An 18,932-nucleotide genomic window follows, 5' to 3' on the forward strand; every position below is an offset into this window, starting at 1 on the left:
ACATGTGCACAAAAAATATAATTCCAAACGGGAAATTCTGATATCCCAAATAATTATTCCATGTACTGCCACTATTTTATATATTTTGTACTTTTCAGTATTATATTATATTTTATAAAACGCCTAGTTTCCCCAGTTCCTGTGTGTGTATATATTATTGGTGTTATATCTTACGATTTGATATTATATTTATTTTTAAATATAAAATACGCAAAGTTACTTACGTCCTGCCCGATTGTTAATTGTTCGATTAAAATCAAACGTGCTTTGTATAGGACGATTGGTTATCAACTTGTATATTTTTAATGAATTTGTAGTGTTTTACCAGGTAATTAGATAAAAAAAAATCTTTTTACGGGCTGGGGCGACAGTAATACTGGTTGTATAATTTCTCAACGCTTAATTATAAATATGCTTATTTTTTTAGGTCATATTGTTAGATCTATGTACGCCGAAGCGATTTTTTGTTGTTGAAAATATTGCACAGTGTGCGTAGCATCGCGAAAAAGTGTAAAAAAATGCTTAAATCGAGTAAAAAATGCAGCATACATAAAATGGAAGCATTAAATAATGCAGCAAATATGTAGCTAAGCTAAAAATGCAGTCTTTTTTTTCACTTAATTCGCGAGATTTATGTCGATCGGGGCTTGCCTCTGCACAAGTACTTAGATAAGTCTGTGTAAATAAATATTGTGAAAAATCCAAAAAAAAATATGTAATACAAAAGTGAGAGTAAATCCACTGAATTATAATTACATTTGTTTTCATTTGATAACCTGAACCCTCCTTAGAAAGGCTATCTATGGTATAGGTTCGTAATTCCCTAAAGAAATAAAAAAAACCAATGTAATAAATAAACTTTATTCAAAACTAGTTACAAGACATTTTTGAAGTATTTTTTTTCTATAATATCTTCGTTAATACAATTATAAATGTATAGTTTATGAAGGTCTTATTCAAAATTGGCACTACAACTCAAAAATCTAGTTGTATTTTATACTAGCGACCCGACCCGGCTTCGCACGGGTAAAAAAATTATACACAAAGCTTCCTCAAGAATCACTATATCGATAGGTGAAAACCGTATGAAATTCCGTGCAGTCGTTTTTGAGTTTATCGCAAACATACAAACAGATTCGGCGGGGGACTTTGTTTTATAAGGTGTAGTGATGTCATTTTCCTATATTCAGTGCTGTTCTACTTTACTGAAATATTGTCCTTTACACAGCAGAATTTTTCTGAAATTCATCGCGTTCTCTTTCAATTCCTTAGTTTTCACACAACTACCCGACACCACTATATTTCCAAACTTTAATAACATTTAAAACAATCTACATAACACACTAAATTATCTATCTCCATCACTATCGCTCATGCTGTGGAGTGAAAGAGATGATACACATAATTTCGATTTACAATAATCAGATGTGGTCGCAAGTGTCGAGGTATCGTTGGAACACCACTTCAAATTGTTCGCATTTTGACGTCGGCTCGTTTTGGTTTTGAGTCTTCCTGCAATTGTAATAGAATTCAAAATTACCCAGCATAAAATATAGGTAGGTATGACTCTTACACCAATTTTAACTTTGTATATAAAAGAGAGAATATAAGAAGCAACATTTTTTTTTCTTCTTTAACTTAACAATAACCGTATTGAACATCTTACGTAGATTACCTTATAAATTCGTTTTACGTTCGCAAAGTGTGAACGTACAGTCACGCTCCGTGATTGTAACGCCATTTAGGGCTCTAGCTAAATTGGACATTCCATAGCGTAAGTATGAAACAACCAATATAGCTAGGGGCCCGATTCTGATTTTAAAATAGACATCTATTAGATATCTTTTAGACATCACCAAGATACGATAACGTTATGTTTAAGATCTAACCTGTCAAATTTGACATTTGCGCGATTCTGGAGATACTCTTGAATGATTTCCACAAGATATGACTTAGAGATCCAATTCACATCTAATAGATATCTAACTCTATCTAACGTAAAAGGGACATTGGTTGCCCGAATTGCGCTGCAAAAGAGAACTAGTTGAAATCTAAACTATAACGTATCTAGAATGGATCTAGTACGTGTCGTCTCTTGTGAATATCTTGAAGTTCGAATACGGCAGTAGGACCCTAAATGGCGTACCCGTGTGGTGACTGTAAGTACGTTCGGGACTTTATGTAGGTAGTACACTTTTTTCACTAAAAAGATGACAATGAAATCTGTCTGAAAGTACCTACTTTACTCTCGCTCTTCTATTAGCGTTTTCCTTAAGGTCGAGTAAAGTTAAACTCGTAAAGCCCAATGTCCTTTATTTAGGACAGCAATATAGCTAGGGTTGCCAGATGGTCGGGATTCGGCGGGATTCTCCCGATTTTTAGCATGTGTTCCCGATTCCCGACAAAGTGAAAATTGTCCCGAAAAACAGCATCACGTTATAAAACAATAATTTCAAGTTCCGAACTGTCGTCGAGCGACCTGCATCGAGCCGTCAGCGCGCGCGCGGGGCACACGTGGCGAGATTGGGCAGAGCAGCTGACGTAGTGCCAATAATGTAAAATATCGTTGTTTTTAATACAATTAATTTAATTTGAATGGGTTTTTTCCCGACTTAAGGCCCAAAATCCCGAAATTTTGATATTTTTTCTCGATAATAGCGCCTTTCGATCTGGCAACCCTAAATATAGCGGCCCACAAAGTTACGCTTTAGAGTCCTGAGTATTTAAAATATCTTCTAGGGCAGGGTTAAGAGAGAGACGCACTTACTTATTGTGCTCCTCGCACTCTTCCATAGACACGTCACCGCTGGCGAGTCGAGAGCCCAGCCCGCTGTGATAACTCGCGTAACGTTGCTGAAAAAAAAACGAAGTTATGGCACCAGTAATGGACAAGAACAATGGACACATCAATTCTTACAAACTGAAATAGTAGGTACCTACGCACCTGGAAATGTTTAGAGAAAACCTGGGGCCCGTTTCTCAAAAGCTTGTCACTTGTAATACAAGCGGATGTCACTTTTTGACAGCTTTTGTTAGAAAGGACTTCCATTTGTATTACAAGTTACAAGTGTTGGCGGCGACTCTCACCGCTCTCGCTAGAGCATCTATGTAATCTCATGTAGAGTGTCACGATGCATCTGAGGCCTATCCTAAGGCACAGCGAAAACGAAACATCCAAAATTTGCCACTGAAATTTGAACCTACATTGTAGGAAATAGAGTTGATTTTAGCGTTGTATGAAAATTTAACGAAACAAAGCTAAAGCGACTGTTCCAATTGAACATGATTTAAATTACATCGAACTGAATAGGTACTATAGGTATGACCTTGGACCTTAGGAGGCTATGGCATGGCTATGGCGCTCTCGCTAGAGTGCTAGAGCGTCTACGTATCTCATGTAGAGTGTTACGATGCCTCTGAGGTCTATGGTAGAAACTAGAGCAGTATCTCTACTGTTGTACACACCTGGACATGTTTAGAGAAGACCTGCTCTCCAACGATATTGGCGGCGAGTCTCAGCGCTCTCGCTAGAGCGTCCACGTATCTCATGTAGAGTATCACGATGCCTCTGAGGTCTGTTGCGCGGCGGTAGAGTTTCAGGTTGATGCCGCCAGGGGGCGCTGTGCCCTGGGATATTAACAAATAAACGCTTTCACATCAATCGAATAAGGGTACTTTGGTGATTAAAGGAGTTGAGCAAAATCCGATTTTGCTGTGAGCGTGAGACAAAATTAACTTGTAATTATAATTTTACGAATTGTTGGGCGTTTTTTTTTTGTTGTCCCAAACACTTTTTTTTCAAATTTGGGTTTTTTTAAGTTATTTCTACTCAGAATCACGAGCTCTTTCTATCCTAATAGGAGAAAAAAAGTGTCCTAAGCTTTTTATTTCCATTCCGTCACCATTTTTCATAGACTTTGTATGGTGGTCGCGTAATGGAAAGATCGAAAAATGTATGGAAATTTTGGGACACTTTTTTTCTCCTATTAGGATAGAAAGAGCTCGTGATTCTGAGTAGAAATAACATAAAAAATCCCAAATTTGAAAAGAAAAAGTGTCTGGGACAACAAAAAATAAAACGCCCTGTTACACTAGCGTGATTCATATTCCATTTCGGTTTCGAATGGATTTGGTCTCTGACTCGGTCCTCGGACACGGACTCGGATCTAAACTCGGACCCGGATCCGGAACCGCAATCGAGTCTTAGGTTCCCGGATCTAGACTGGACCAGCACACGTACCTACACAGATTTGAATTTGGATCCGGTATTGAACTCGGTCCCCGATCGCGATTCGGAATCGGTTCCGGATCCGATATCTACTCTCACTGTATTAACATTAAGATCGTACCTATTTACTTATTTAGAGCTGATTAAGGAAATTATAATTTAGCTTTGTTAGTTTCGCTTATTTGATACGACTTAATATCTCACCTGGTCAACAATGGATTTCATCATCAAAGTCAGCTTTTTGCTGTTGTACGAATCAAAATCGTTCGTTAAGGTAACACCGCCTAACATGTTGTACCTAGAAACCGACAAGATCTGTTAGTTTAGTGGGTATTACTTTATCAATTTTTTCAACTTAGTTTTGATTGAATCATATATCTTAGAAGGTGCATATTGAAACTCTTTAGTGGCTACATTAGTAGAAATTTTTCAAGATTCATATCATTCATATGTATAGTTCGTTTTGATAAATTAGTTAAGTATTTATTTGGGAGCGTTAAGTACAGACATCAATAAATGTGTTATAAAAATGAAGTTTATGAAAGCAACTTATTTTTTACGTTTTTCAAGTTGGAAATGGATTGGATTGGACCATCTTTACTTTACATCATTCTAAATCAAGAGTCCAGGATCACTCAGTACCCAGAATTGGTATTTAGGCTGATATGATGATGACGACATTGATCATACTTACACATTAGCCATGTACATATGGTGTCCGGGCGGCGAGCACACCTTATAGTACCTCTCCAGGTTGTTGCTCTTCAAGAAGAACAGACAGCTTGTCACGTCCCACATGTAGTTGTGCACTTTCTCATCTCGCATTAGCGTTCTGTCTCTCTTATTTGTCATAGCTGCAAAGGAGATGTAATGACAAATAGGCATGCAGAGTGGTACCCTACGATTTTTCGTCCAGCCCTCCATGGTTACAGAGTAGGTAGGTAACCAAGGAGGGTAAGTTACTCCTTGGTACATAGTCACTGAAGTTTCTAGGTTAACCCTTATATTGGCATTGTAACACCCGTGATACATGGAACTTTAAAAAATCTAGCAGGTTAACTTTATTACCTAACAAAATAATTCTGCCATAAATATGTCGAGCTACCCTCCTTTATTATAGAAAAAAATAATGGAGACAAGTGTCATTGTAAATTAATTAGTAATAATCAACATGGCGCCGCGGAAACAACAAATTTCGTTTCGTATTGGAAGTTATGCACTTATTTCTTAGATTAATAAGTATTTTCCCATAATCTACATTTTGATGCATTAACTATCTGTTAGTGCGTAAATATTTCCATGGCGGTCGAATTTTAAAACATTTAATACACAGAATCTTACATGAAACTGTTACGTATTATATTTGATACATTGCCAAGAACTCAGAAATGTACATGTCAAAAGGATTGTACTCCATTTAATACATTGCCAAGTTATCATCAAAATAGGTTTACATGTTTTTAAATATTTTTTATATTTGTGGGGTTACAAAACATGTTTCAAATATGCCATATTAGTTGTCGTATTATTTAGTTACTGAACTTTGATTTTTTTAAAGTAATAGATGTTTTTTAACTGTATATTCGTACGCTGTAGCATTATTGCTACGCGTAGCTCGTAGCGCAGAAAATTTTGTGTATGCCCAAAAATGCCCCCTAAGTAAAAAAAAAAGTCATTTTTTTAGCTTTTATATATTTGTTTACTTTTCCTTTTTGATGTAACTTCTTGTTGACGACTTTTTTTGAAACTTTACGGAATCAAATTTTTCGCCCATGTGATCAGGTATTTGTAGATATAATTTATATTTACAGGTGTAATAGTTATCTGATGGTTTAGATTGCGTTTAATAAGCAATAAATGATGATTTCTGTTGCACTACATGTTTTATTTTTATTAAAATCCTCATTTTTCTTTTAAAAAGTAGGTAACTGATTTGTCGAGGTATTGGCATTGTATCAAATATGATACATATGATTTTCCGAAACTGGGAAAACTTGGATTTTTTTCCTTATTTTTTTATAGTCTAGTATGCTCAATAGGTGACCAAAATGTAAAAAAATATTATATTTAAGATATTTTGAGCCTTGCCAAGATAAGGGTTAAAGAACTGAGGTCTTCAACACATCTCAGATTTACAGATCGAGCATGAGGTTCGAGGCAGCGAAAGAACTCCCGCCTGATTGATACTCAACCCCAACGCACACTTTCTTGGAATAAATAAATAGAATAGATTATCAATGAAGTTTACCTTCACTACAGTACGGCATAATCAGCAACTGACATCTATAGTTCAGCCTGTCCTTGTAATCCACCGTCATCTTCAGCAGTTTCGCAAACAGTTTGATTTCTTTCGTCACATCGCTTTGGAAGATGGCGTCGTAACCTTCTCTGGAAGTTGCCATATGAAATGAAAAATCCTGACAAAAAGCCGGAATTCACCCTAAAAGCCGTGACATTTCCTATAAGCGAAAACCCCTTCCAAACCCTTTATGCTGGGCCACTACTTGCCAAGACTCCCGTGAGCGTAGTCGCATCTGCGAGGCCCTTTTCTTTCAAAATAACTGTATTCCCTAAGTGATAAAAAGCGGCCAAGTGCGAGTCGGACTCGCCCATGAAGGGTTCCGTATTTAGGCGATTTATGACGTATTAAAAAAAAAACTACTTGCTAGATCTCGTTCAAACCAATTTTCGGTGGAAGTTTACATGGTAATGTACATCATATATTTTTTTTAGTTTTATCATTCTCTTATTTTAGAAGTTAGGGGGGGGGGGACACACATTTTACCACTTTGGAAGTGTCTCTCGCGCAAACTATTCAGTTTAGAAAAAAATGATATTAGGAACCTCAATATCATTTTTGAAGACACCCCACACGTATGGGTTTGATGAAAAAAAAATTTTTGAGTTTCAGTTCGAAGTATGGGGAACCCCAAAAATTAATTGTTTTTTTTCTATTTTTGTGTGAAAATCTTAATGCGGTTCACAGAATACATCTACTTACCAAGTTTCAACAGTATAGTTCTTATAGTTTCGGAGAAAAGTGGCTGTGACATACGGACGGACAGACAGACGGACAGACAGACGGACAGACAGACGGACAGACAGACAGACATGACGAATCTATAAGGGTTCCGTTTTTTGCCATTTGGCTACGGAACCCTAAAAAGGGTTGCCTTCCGCGGAGCCCCCTTAAGCCCGAGGCCGTCGCCGAGGAGCCGCTTCGCCCACGCTTAGCTACGCCACTGCCCCGCAGGCCCGCAATCCTGTCATGACGGGAAATCCTGACGTATGGCGTATGGGTTACCTGGAAGGCCAGAGGAGGAAGTTCTCGGCGTTGAGTCGTTGCGACATCTCGAGGCAGCGCTTTATTTGAGAAGCGGCGTGGATGAATGTGGAAGCATCTGGGCTGGTTAATGCTCCGGATGCGTATCTGAAGAAAATATCTACCATAAGTATTTGAAAATGCAGCCAACCGTCTGCCAACCCCACTACGAATTTTTCGTAATGAATGAGCATCCTCTTATTGAAGTTCGGTTAAAACTGTACATAATTCTGATTCATATAGTTGAACCTAAAATCCGTTGGTTTGTCCTTCCTTACCATGATGTCCTTATTGCGATTCTGTTTAGGACCTAAACTGAATTACTAAGGGACGGAGTTATGCGACTTACAATCCTTCAGCAATTCAGTTTATTTAGGTCCTAAACAGAATCGCAATAAGGACATCATGCTAAGAACGCTGAGACAAGTGACCTACTGAATGGAAATGAAATCAAACGTACATTGCGAAATTACACGAGTTCCTTATCGACTATTTTTTTCGGCCTTCAAAATACGTCTACGTACAAACCAAACCCTATTCCGAGCTTGAATGGATCCGATAGCTCGAAGACAAGTAGGTAAGATAGACAGACAGACTTACCTCGCACTAGTATGCAAATCCGGCGCCAACCACAGCAGTCTGACATGATATTTCGCAGCCATCTCATTGACAAACTCGACCATGTCGTCCCACTGCGATCGATCCTCCCACTCGATAAGGTCCGAGTCTAGACCAGTCCAGTACTTCAGGCCCAGCTTGGATAACAGCTCAAATAGGGCTTTGACGCAGCGCTTGCGGTTCTCAAGGGTGTTGGTGTGGTCGTCCCAAGAACGGGTCTTGTCGTTACCTAAGAGAAAAAAAAGTTCAAATACTACTGAAAAATCATTCTCTAAAAACTGAATAAGTATGAAACGGTAATATAGGTGGAATTATCATGTAGAAAATATTACGCGACATATTTTTATTAGCCGTGGTCATATGCCACTTTGTCTAAACCTTAATGGTCCTTTAGTGTATTGTGTTGTAGAGGTATACGTGGCATACTTACGTCGAAGGCGCTTGTGTTAGGAGCGCGCGCAGCGGGCTTTGACCGACTTTTTAATATGAGAGCTCCAAAGGAGCCCGGCTCTGGAGCGCGCGAGGCTCGCCCCCAACGGCGCCCTTATAAAAAAACTTCAACTTACCAATACCGAATACCTATTCCGACCTTACCGTTCATCCTGAACTCGGTGAGCGAGATGCTGCATTTGAGCCAGTCTTCCATCGCTCGCGCGTGAACCCGCTCGCTGCCGCTGTAGTAACGATACACGTTCGTGTCCGTGGTCGCCGCCATGTTGTTATACTCTATCTTCTCTATTCCTAAAAAAACAATTATCTTCGGGATAGAGATATGGACGCTATCACAAAACTGTGATTTCTTATACGCCGATTTACTGATGGGTTAACGGTGAACGGCTAATAACTCGAGGGTTAGCGGTGAACGGCTCAAACTGAATACCTAAGTGAGTATGTGTGCCTGCAAAATTAGTGGAGCGATGGCTTGCTCAAGCCCCATTTTTTATTAACGGAATACATTTTCATTTTGCAGTACTCTAATGTTTGGCACCTTTAACCTTAGGGCAGCTTTGGTTCATTTTCTACAGAAATATGAGTAGGTCCCTTAGCTGGATACGACATTACGTTTAGTGTCTTTTACTTGGTCTATGTTTAGTTCTTTTTGGTTTCCCCGTTTTCCTCGATGCTTCTACTTTCCCTTCTACCTATAGTCTTTGTATATGTAATCGTAAAAGGTGGCCCGACTTTCCTGTTCTAAATAGGGTTACCTTGGAAATAGTCCACGTCCTTAATTTCTCTGACTTTCTGCCTCTTGACACCGGGCTGGGAGTAGCCTGACATTTCTTATGGCTAGACAATACGATCGGAGCTAGCACAGGCAAACGTAGCGACCTGCAACCGTTGATAAAGTAAGTTTCAGCCAAAAATATCATTTTTTTTAACTTTTATGCCGACTGTACAGTGTAACTCGAATACTCGAATCACAAAGAGGGATTTACGTAATAGAGTAGTCACCGAAGAGATGAATATGGAAACTTTTGTTTAAATAGAAGTTCAAAATTACAATATTTCATATTATATTATTTTTTTAACAAGGCCTCACGTTCGAAAAATATAAAAAATAGTACATTACGATACAAGTGCGAAAAGTAGGAAGTAGTGCTTTTCGCACGTGTATTGTACAACGTTTTACAGTACATATGGCTCTTTAAATTTTCGACATAGGCACGTATTGTGCTAGTAAAGTAGCACCATATGTACCTACTGGAAATATATAAACGTACATACACCTATATCCTTCGCCACTTGCTCCGTCTCTGAATCTGAACCAACACGGACAGACAGACAGACGACGTTATATATAACATCTCATGAATGAGCGCAGCCAGGCGGAATGGTGTCTAACTTTGTCTTATGAAACTGGTTCCAGAAAGCCTTGACATAGTGAAAAGAGTAGGGTATCTGGAATCTTATTACTCTTATTAGACTTGCTTAAATTGACAGTGATCCCGTCCAATGACAATGAATATTAAGACTGTGTAGGCCCTGTAGACAATCCAGACATGACAGCTATCATGTGGGCCTGGGTTATTTTGTTACTGTCGTAATTTGACATTAAAGTACCTGCGGCATCTTATAGGTTGCCAAAACTATTATAGTTCGTTTTTTTAGCATTAGAAAGAACTTGAAAGAAGGTAAGCGATTTTGACATGTCTTTTAATTGAAAAACACTTTCTAAAAATCAATAACTATTACTTATGAAAGCAGAAGACTATAAAAGATCGTATTAGATTCATAATTGTTACATATTTGCCGTAACTTATTTTTAAAATGTGTTTTTCAATTAAAAGACACATCAAGATTGCTTACCAAATTTCTAATGCTAAAAAAAACGAACTATAGTTAAGCTGAAATAGATTTTTTTTATTTTAGATTTTTTTAAACCACACCAACGCGAGGAACACTTAATTGTAAAACATTACAAATCAAAGCCAAAATGAAGAAACAACTCAAATGAGTCATTTTATTACATTGCCACTCTTGTGGATAAAATACTCCCTCTCCCTCCCTTCAAACTTCAAATATTTTATTGCCACAAAAATAAAACGTATTAACTAATACATATATGTACTTAACTAATGAATCCATCGTTACAATTATTGAGGCAATAGGTTTCAGTCTCAGCATGTGCTGTGCCGGAGGCTCAGTGCTGGTTTTCAAACCGAGCCTTTGAGTTAATTGTGTCCTATCAGTTTTTAAAGAATAAAGAAGCCTTTATTAGCTTGTGTGGAGAATAAAACCATTTTTTTACGGGACACTGCGCCCAAAATATCCTACTTCCATTTTTACTATGATTTGGTCATATGATAGGGAGTATTTTTACGATACTTAGTAGAATAAAGGTTTTTTGTAGGTCAAACTTAACGGTGGGATGTCAGTGAGTAAAAATACAACTTATATGTACATCATTACACTTTTATTAGTGTAGGTATTATGAAATAAACGGTCATACAATAAGATAATACTTACATACAGTTGGTTTCCTTAACTCTAGTCTGAGATTTTTCTATAAGTACTAAATACATTTAAAGCTACGAGTAAGTAAATAAACACGATGTACCTACTTATGGGAAAGGTACCAATTAAGGTTGAAACATTAAAGATACATTTTTCAGAATTTTTTGTATTGTTTGTCCGTCCATACAAAAAGTTAGTGTGAAGGCGGAAAAACTTTCTTTTCCCGAAAAGGACATAGGTAGGACAGTCGTTACTAAGGAAATCATCAGAGGATAGGAATTTACTATGGAAGACGAAGCTAGTAGGCAAATCTACTTCACCCACAACGTTTCAGCTGTATTCAGGGAAGCCAACTGCGTTAGAGTTTTTTCCCCACTCCTTTTCAACCCACTCTTCCCCAAACCATAAGGATACCTATGAAACGTCGTCACATAATAAATTCCCGGTTTTCTCCTATCCGTAAATAAATCCATCGTATTCGTTACCATCGGCTTTCTATCATAGCAGTTAGCCTCTCTAGCCTGCTGAATAGAATCGCATTGCATTCCTATGAAAATTCCAGGGTTCAATAACGCCGAAAGCCAGAGGAAGTAGGACCTGACATGGCTGCAAGTTACATCGCATGGGAGCCACCAGATGTCGCCAGGTTGGTACTCTCCCCCGTTGACGTAGAACGTGATATGTCCGACTGGAGTTGCTATGCCATAGCCATCTATATTTGTGGCTACGACTCGCACAAAATCAGCATCGGAGGGGTCTAATCTCTGATCCGGACCGAGGTGTCTATAACAGGGGCCGGTTGGGTCAAGGCCTGTGAGCGAGGAGATGTTTTTCCCGGTGATCTGACGGTAGTTCTTGGCGATGAAGCTCATGGTCTGTCCGCCCAGGCTTAAGCCGATGAGTTCCAGGTTTTTTGGGTTCATGCCGAGTGTTGTTAGGTTGGCCAGCATTTCGGCCACGTGCTTCCCCACTGGCCTGGTGAGACGAACCGCTCTGGAACAGAAACATTTCTTTTAATCGCAGTGCTCTTTTATTATAGGTACCACGTTGGTGGCAAACAATATACAAGGCCCGAGCAAAGCCCAAGGAAGGACATAGGACAGTTTTTATTACAAAAATTAGAGGGGCTACCGCAAAAACCGAAATTCGCAAATTGCAGGGATTTTTCTCTTTTACTCAATGAAGGTGTAATTAGAGGGACACAGACGATGCCCGCGATTTGCGAACTTCGATTTTCGCGGTTATAGCCCAGTACTCTACGCAGGCGAAGTCACGGGCAGAAGCCAATAAATAATAACTTACACAGGAAAATCCCTCGCAGTGAACTCCAAATAGTCCAAAAGGAGAACATTATATCCCAACTCCTTATACACCTGGCCCAAAACCCTTCCAACAGGCAACCCCGTCCCGTCCAGGTATCCGCCGACGTAGAGGAAAGTCTTCTTCTCAAAGTCTATCTCGGGATGTTTGGCTAACTGCTGCATCTGGTAGTAGTTGTATGGAGTCCACTTGGCCTGGAGCACGTTGCCGGGACCCAGGACTGAGAGGTACAGCTTTTCTAAGGACTTGGGTTTGATGGCTGCTGGCTTCCAGGAGCCTGGGCCTGATAAGACAAAAATATGAATTACTTAAAAACCTGATTTGATACGATTTGGATAGGTACAATTTACGTAAACTTGTAGGTATCCTGGATAAATCTAATTAAGGCTATTTGTTCATGCCATTCATGTACCTAATGTGATACTTACTCTTATTTATAAAAGTTATATTCACTACTATATGTACAATTGATAGTGTTTTTAATATAGGTAGCTAGAAAGATGAGCAATTAAATAGCACTCGAATTTTTTATTTACCTACCTACTTGAAAGAACACAAACAAAAGCGTGCCAGAATGGTCAGAAATAACACAACGAAAACAATTTTGACCAAAAAACAACATCGACAATTCACGCAAAATGGTTTTGGATTTTCGGAAAATGCCCTGGAAAATGAACATCGAAAATTTCTCCATTTCCACGGAGCTTTTAAAAATTTTATATGAGGACCTCTGTTTAATCTAGGATATAAGTAGGTACCTAAAAGTATTTAAGTAAAATACTTACAATCGGAAATAAATCCTACAGGATATCCTTCTCCAGCTTTAGAATATTCCACCGCTCTCACAAAAACAAATAAAAACACACAAAACAACACTTTCACCATTTTAACAACTCCCGTATGCTCTGGGCTCTATTTTCTGGTTATTGTATTGTTTTTAATCCTGATGACTTTTTCTATTATTGTACTAAACTACAACAATTTCTGGCTGAATGTATTTTTGATCTTTTATTATTATTATTATTTTTTTAAGAGATAAGCGTTTACGACTGAGTGGCCTCTATTAAAATACTCAACTAACTTTTATCTGAGATGCTGTGCCATTTATGTAAAGTACCTAGTCCTGTATATTGACTCTTATACATCGTGCTTTGCCAAAAGGGCGTATGTCCAGAATGGGGGTATTATACTGTATTTAAAATAAATTATTTCACACCATGCACGGGATAATTATTAGAAAAACGGATAGCAGTTATTTTTAAACACAAGTTCTATTTAATAAATCGGATAGAAATATAAAAAGTAGCTCAGTTGACCGTGACGTCACGTAATATATCATATAAATTCCAAATTAACAAATCGTTTTGACAGTTCTAAAAAAGAAACTGATTTGACTAGTAGGAAAATACCCTATTGTGTAATTACGGACCGGAACGGGATGCGATTTTACTTTGATGAAAGTATCATAAATAATTCAAGTAACTAATACTACCTAAAATACAACAAACTGCTGTTAGATAGGTACATACATATGCTTTGCGGTACAAGTAGGAATGCACCTTACCGTCCAGATAAATGCAATTTTGATTCTTTAATAATACTCATCGAGACAATTCTAAAAACCCCTAACACAATTAGGTTGCGTTGTTTCATCACAGAGTTCCTATGGCCACCTCCTGTCTCCATCATCAGATCAGCTCGATGGTACCATTATATTGCATTGTCACCCGACTTACACGTGTATGCAAAATTTCAGCTCAATCGGAAACCGGGAAGTGGATCAAATTTAACTTGCAAAATTTGATTACAGACCGACAGACAGACAGACAACGGGACAGGTGAAACTAAATAAAAGCTTGTAAAAATGAAAGTTTTAAAGATAAAAGCAGAAGAAACGGGAGACCTTTTTATATTGAATAATTTTACTGTTTAGACTCACTTGTTTTAAGTCACTCGTACAGTTGGATTTATCCAAGTTTGAAGTTAAGCGACTCAATTTGCAAATACTTAGTTCCGAGTAGGCGTTTTAAAAATAAGGTACTTTTAGCGTTGTTTGGTGATCCTGATCAGGGACATTACACAAGGAAGTGACAAGGATAAGCAAACATGCATGTTTGGTCACTGGTACCTATATTGAGAAGAGAACACATCCGTTTCCGTTGGTCGTTTGTTCTATTTAAAAATATTGGAAAATGCCAAAAATAAGTAAAAAAATAAACCAATTGAGGAAAGGTCCCAAAATTTTCGTACTTTTGAAGTTATTTCAATGCGCTATTTACAAGAGCCGATAACATTATTGCCAATTTATTACTATACTTGGGTTTTCCTTAATTGTCCGCATGATAATAGGTCTGGGTCAGGTTAGGTCTACAGGTGAAGACTGTCTATCGAGACTAGGACCTATTCTGAGACGATTGTAGCCATAGAAATTTTGTATTCCGACTATTCCAAGATGGTAGTTACAATAAGGCGATATTGAGTTGGCTGGAAGAGAATGCCTTATTGCATCATGTCTGCCTTTTGTAAGATAAACACACTGGTAAAATTGTTAACTGGAGGCAAACAGAAAATCAAGAACATAAATTAATCCTAAGATATTAGAGTTTGCATTTAGCAATAGATGAAACCAGTACTTATGTATTCAAATTTAATTAGACGTAAATGGTCGTATTTCGCTCGATATTTAGAGACACCACCACGAGCCCGATTCAGGTTTAACAATTCGTTATGGTTTTGGACTAGTTTTGATACGAGCTGTCCGATCGTCTTGCGACTTGCCACTCGATCGGCACACTTGCACCATTCACTAACCCGGGGTTAGTAGTAAAAAAAATATTCATCACCGAAATCAAATTTAAAAATTGTTTAGTTAGATTTTTTCAAAGTTACGAACAAATCTATCATAATTAATCGAATAAGTACCTTAAAAGTTCTATCTAGAATCTGTAGGTTTTGGTTTTGATACTCGTAGGTATTTTTATAGTTTAGGTTTGTTTAAGTTTTCAGTTTTGAATACGTCTCTCGAGCAAGGACGATCTAAAGGTATCACGAGGAAAGGAAATAAATATAAATAATAGACGTAATTCGAGTTATAATAGTAATCGTGATATGGCGTTTTTTAAACTGTATAATTTTATTGATTTTTATTATTTTTTATTCGTAGTTAATATCCTGTACGATATCCCAGTCCATTTAATGCTGAAAACTAGGTGGGTATACCTATTTAATGACAGTCTAATATATATAACTTTTACAATGCTGAACACATAAAACCGTAAGTTACATTACAAAATGAGATTAAACTTGGAATTTTATGCGAGAGAATACAGCAAACAGTGGAATGATTTGAGTAATTTTATTTTAGCCATGCGCCTAGTAAATATGTACACCAACTGTTACATGCGGAGCAAAGTTGCTTCGATAAAAGTTGTAGGATCGTACAGCCGTAGGAGATATGGGGCATTATCTATGAAAAGGGACCTTAATGTCGATGGCGCTCGTGGCATTGTATTTATATCGGAGCATCGTTAATAATGGCGTAAGTGCCATCGACACTAAGGTCCCTTTCATAGATAACGTCACATATATACACCTAAAGCCACATAATAAATAATATTAAATATATTAAAAACTCACGTATTTTAAGTCGAACACGCTCGACATGTTTCACTCCGGACCGAGGAGCATCATCAGGAGCTTGCGTTAACGGTGACGGACCGGCGCAGACTGGTGGACTGACTGCTGAATAAATAATAGTACTTATGTACTACCGTACAGAAATGACACTTCTGACAGCGATTCGATCAGGGACGAATCATGATTCGAATCTACTATCCCTTTCGGCTATTTAGGGTTGTAAAATTTCAAGTAAATCTTATCTGTGATTTTGCACGCAAAGGTACGTCAAGTTTTGCCAACCCTAATAATTGCTCGTAGCAACGCTGAGCCGAACGGAACCAAGAACGCCCGAGAGGTGCAGTGTCACCCCACAGCTAAAGCTAAATTAAGTACTTACCAAAAAACTTTGATATTGATTGTAATCGAGAGATAAAAGTACGTAATAACGTGCCCCCTAGTTTGATAGCCAAAACAGATGGCGCTGTATGTGTCATGTTTTGTGGTCACTGAATTGTTAAACGTTAACTTTTAAAATGAGTGCTTATATTTGCAATACTTGTACTTATTTAAATTAAAAACATTGACGATGCCGCACTTTGTTAATGGAAATGCTATGTAGTGTTAGCTTGGCCCGACTCTACGGGTATGCAGAAGTAGTGTTGAGCACAAATTGGACTGCAGAAGCTGCCATTTTCCCCTGTTTTTGGAAGGTACCTAGGGGTTAGTTGCTAAATATTACAAACACCTTAACAATTAAAATGTTCTAAAAATCATTTTTCTAAAAACCACCTATCGAAATCGAAATTTCCTTACAGAACTTTGTATTGGATGACCCAAAGTGCTTATTGAGGTTTAAGAATTTTTAGGTGATTTATCTGATGTTGCATTATTTTTCCTAGTTATTCACTCTGTTTCTGAATCAAAATACATAATTAATACAATATTCGTTTACTTTTTTAAACCTAATAAAACTAAGGCCCTTCTTTTTTGTTACATTCCTAAAACATCTAATAATATTTCATATAATTTTCTCTTTTTTCCTTATTCTAACCTCCAACTTCTCAAACTAACCTGACCGCAGTTTTATGCAATCTAACATATCATTTGACCTTATTATTGTACGGGGACATTCACCGCAAAAGCAAAAATCCGTACAATCAGCAGCATTCGCATTCCTTAAACTATTTATTATACCTATCTATTAAACTTTGTCCCATGATACGCGAAGTGCGAAACCTTAGTACCACATAAGGTACCGAAGTCTTTTTCCATTTTATTTCCTATTCCCCACCACGCTGCTAGAAAATGGCGGACAACGAGTCAGTGTTGCGCGCGATTTTCGACGCGAGCGCACGCCGCACAGCGTTCGAAATTTAAAACGATCGAGACAGTGAACAGTGAATTTTTAAGTTTTCGGCCAGTGCTGCAGTGAACTTTGGTGTTTAATATTTTGTTACAGTTTATTGGGGGTTTTAAAGGATGTTAAGAGGATTGTATCCTGTTTTGTGCAAGTGCTATTGTTTGCTTTGTTGATGCGAACCAGCTGTCAAAACATCTATACTGTCAAGGTGAGTCCGATTGATTTCGGAACCTGTCCTTCTGTTATCGAATTCATTCACTATTTCTAGTTATTTGTTAGTAGAATTGTCTTAAAATGTATTTGTTACAGGTTTCTTTTCTTAATACTGATACACCACACGTATTTACTTGCGGAATGCATTGTTGTATTTAAATGTTAGAAAGGTTTACTTAGTTTGCAATATGTTAGACATTGTACACATCGGATTATAGGAGGCAAATTTTAATAACAAGTAGGGAGTTCCGATATCAATAAACTCAATGATCGATGCTTTTTATATATGTATAAATTAATAAAATATAATTTTGCTGAATGTATAAAAGTTATCTTTTTCTTTATTTTACAATGGTATTGAGACTTGCTATTCATATATTTCCAAAATTATACGCACTCTAAAAAAAACTTGCAGTGATCACTAGCATATGGGAAAAGTCGTAGTAGTAGTAAAACACTTTATTGTACAAAAGAAAAACATAAACCATGAAAACATCATTTGTACATAGGCGAACTTAAAAAAGCGAAAAAATATAAAACAAAAAAAATAGCGTTTGCAGTTTGCGAAAAGCATCGATAGTTGAGTTTACCTATATGTAGAAATTCCCTGCCATTAAATTAATAAATATTTAAATATATAAATATTTTTATTTTATTTTAATCCGATGTCAGAATATTATTAAGACGACTACACATGACACAAGTCTGTGGTTGAGGTATAAAGTCGAGCTTAGGTCATCGAGGGTATTTTTGGACGGAACTTGTTTTGCTTTAATAAGACTTTAACGAGCGACTGAGTTTTGTGTACGCTTTTTATGTTGCCATTAATTTGATTCTTGTCAGGTTGTTATTATTTTTTGGATATTAACATTTTTACTTGTTAGTGTACCTAGGTATAATTTTAGAATTAAAGACGCACAATATTATATAGGTACTCGTATTTATAATGTTTTATTTAAATAATTGTGACTTAAATACCCCTGTAAGTTTATATATATGCCCCCGACACTCCCGACAGTGAGGTATTTTCTATTGAAAAATTCACCAATTATATCTACCTTAAACTTTTTAATTATTCAATTAGTTATACTAGAGTAAGACGCCAAAGTTGATAACAAAACGGGGGAATAACCCGCTAATTGTAGTCCTAGTAGTTTTAGCGTGATTATTTTGTTAATTTACCTAATTAAGAATATACTTACATAAATAATTGCTGGTTTACTATAGTTCGTTTTTTTAGCATTAGAAATAAGGTAAACAATCTTGATGTGTCTTTTAATTGAAAAACACATTTTAAA

The 18,932-nt window shown here is 37.2% G+C and overlaps 4 protein-coding genes across 5 annotated transcripts in view; 2 read left to right on the forward strand and 2 right to left on the reverse strand.

The window, feature by feature from the left end:
- Window positions 1-18,932, forward strand: part of LOC134651923 (uncharacterized) — a 343,848-nt gene that overhangs the window by 119,062 nt on the left and 205,854 nt on the right. The window lies entirely within an intron of this gene.
- On the reverse strand, window positions 1,361-9,500 carry LOC134651954 (uncharacterized). 2 transcript variants are annotated; one of them, XM_063507091.1, is made up of 11 exons: window positions 9,374-9,500; window positions 8,763-8,909; window positions 8,151-8,397; window positions 7,533-7,658; window positions 6,477-6,616; window positions 4,923-5,082; window positions 4,433-4,526; window positions 3,487-3,627; window positions 2,945-2,965; window positions 2,768-2,853; window positions 1,361-1,512 (listed from the first exon to the last, which is right to left on the reverse strand). In XM_063507091.1, the coding sequence occupies exons 1-11, from the start codon at window positions 9,444-9,446 to the stop codon at window positions 1,422-1,424; spliced, it is 1,326 nt and encodes a 441-aa protein (XP_063363161.1). In that variant the 5' UTR covers window positions 9,447-9,500; the 3' UTR covers window positions 1,361-1,421. The 2 variants fall into 2 exon arrangements, with proteins under 2 accessions (XP_063363161.1, XP_063363160.1); XM_063507090.1 differs by lacking the exon at window positions 2,945-2,965 and having other exon boundaries at window positions 3,466-3,627.
- LOC134652150 (pancreatic lipase-related protein 2-like) lies at window positions 11,435-13,439 on the reverse strand. Its single transcript, XM_063507313.1, has 3 exons — window positions 13,229-13,439; window positions 12,426-12,726; window positions 11,435-12,116 (listed from the first exon to the last, which is right to left on the reverse strand). The coding sequence occupies exons 1-3, from the start codon at window positions 13,326-13,328 to the stop codon at window positions 11,435-11,437; spliced, it is 1,083 nt and encodes a 360-aa protein (XP_063363383.1). The 5' UTR covers window positions 13,329-13,439.
- LOC134652037 (uncharacterized) overlaps window positions 17,375-18,932 on the forward strand; it is a 181,791-nt gene continuing 180,233 nt past the window's right edge. The window contains exon 1 of the mRNA XM_063507190.1: window positions 17,375-17,629. The gene's annotated coding sequence lies outside the window, so the exon portion shown is untranslated. The remainder of the gene's footprint in view (window positions 17,630-18,932) is intronic.

This window comes from Cydia amplana, chromosome 11 (genome assembly GCF_948474715.1).
Source record: "Cydia amplana chromosome 11, ilCydAmpl1.1, whole genome shotgun sequence".
Taxonomy (NCBI): Eukaryota; Metazoa; Arthropoda; class Insecta; order Lepidoptera; family Tortricidae; genus Cydia; species Cydia amplana.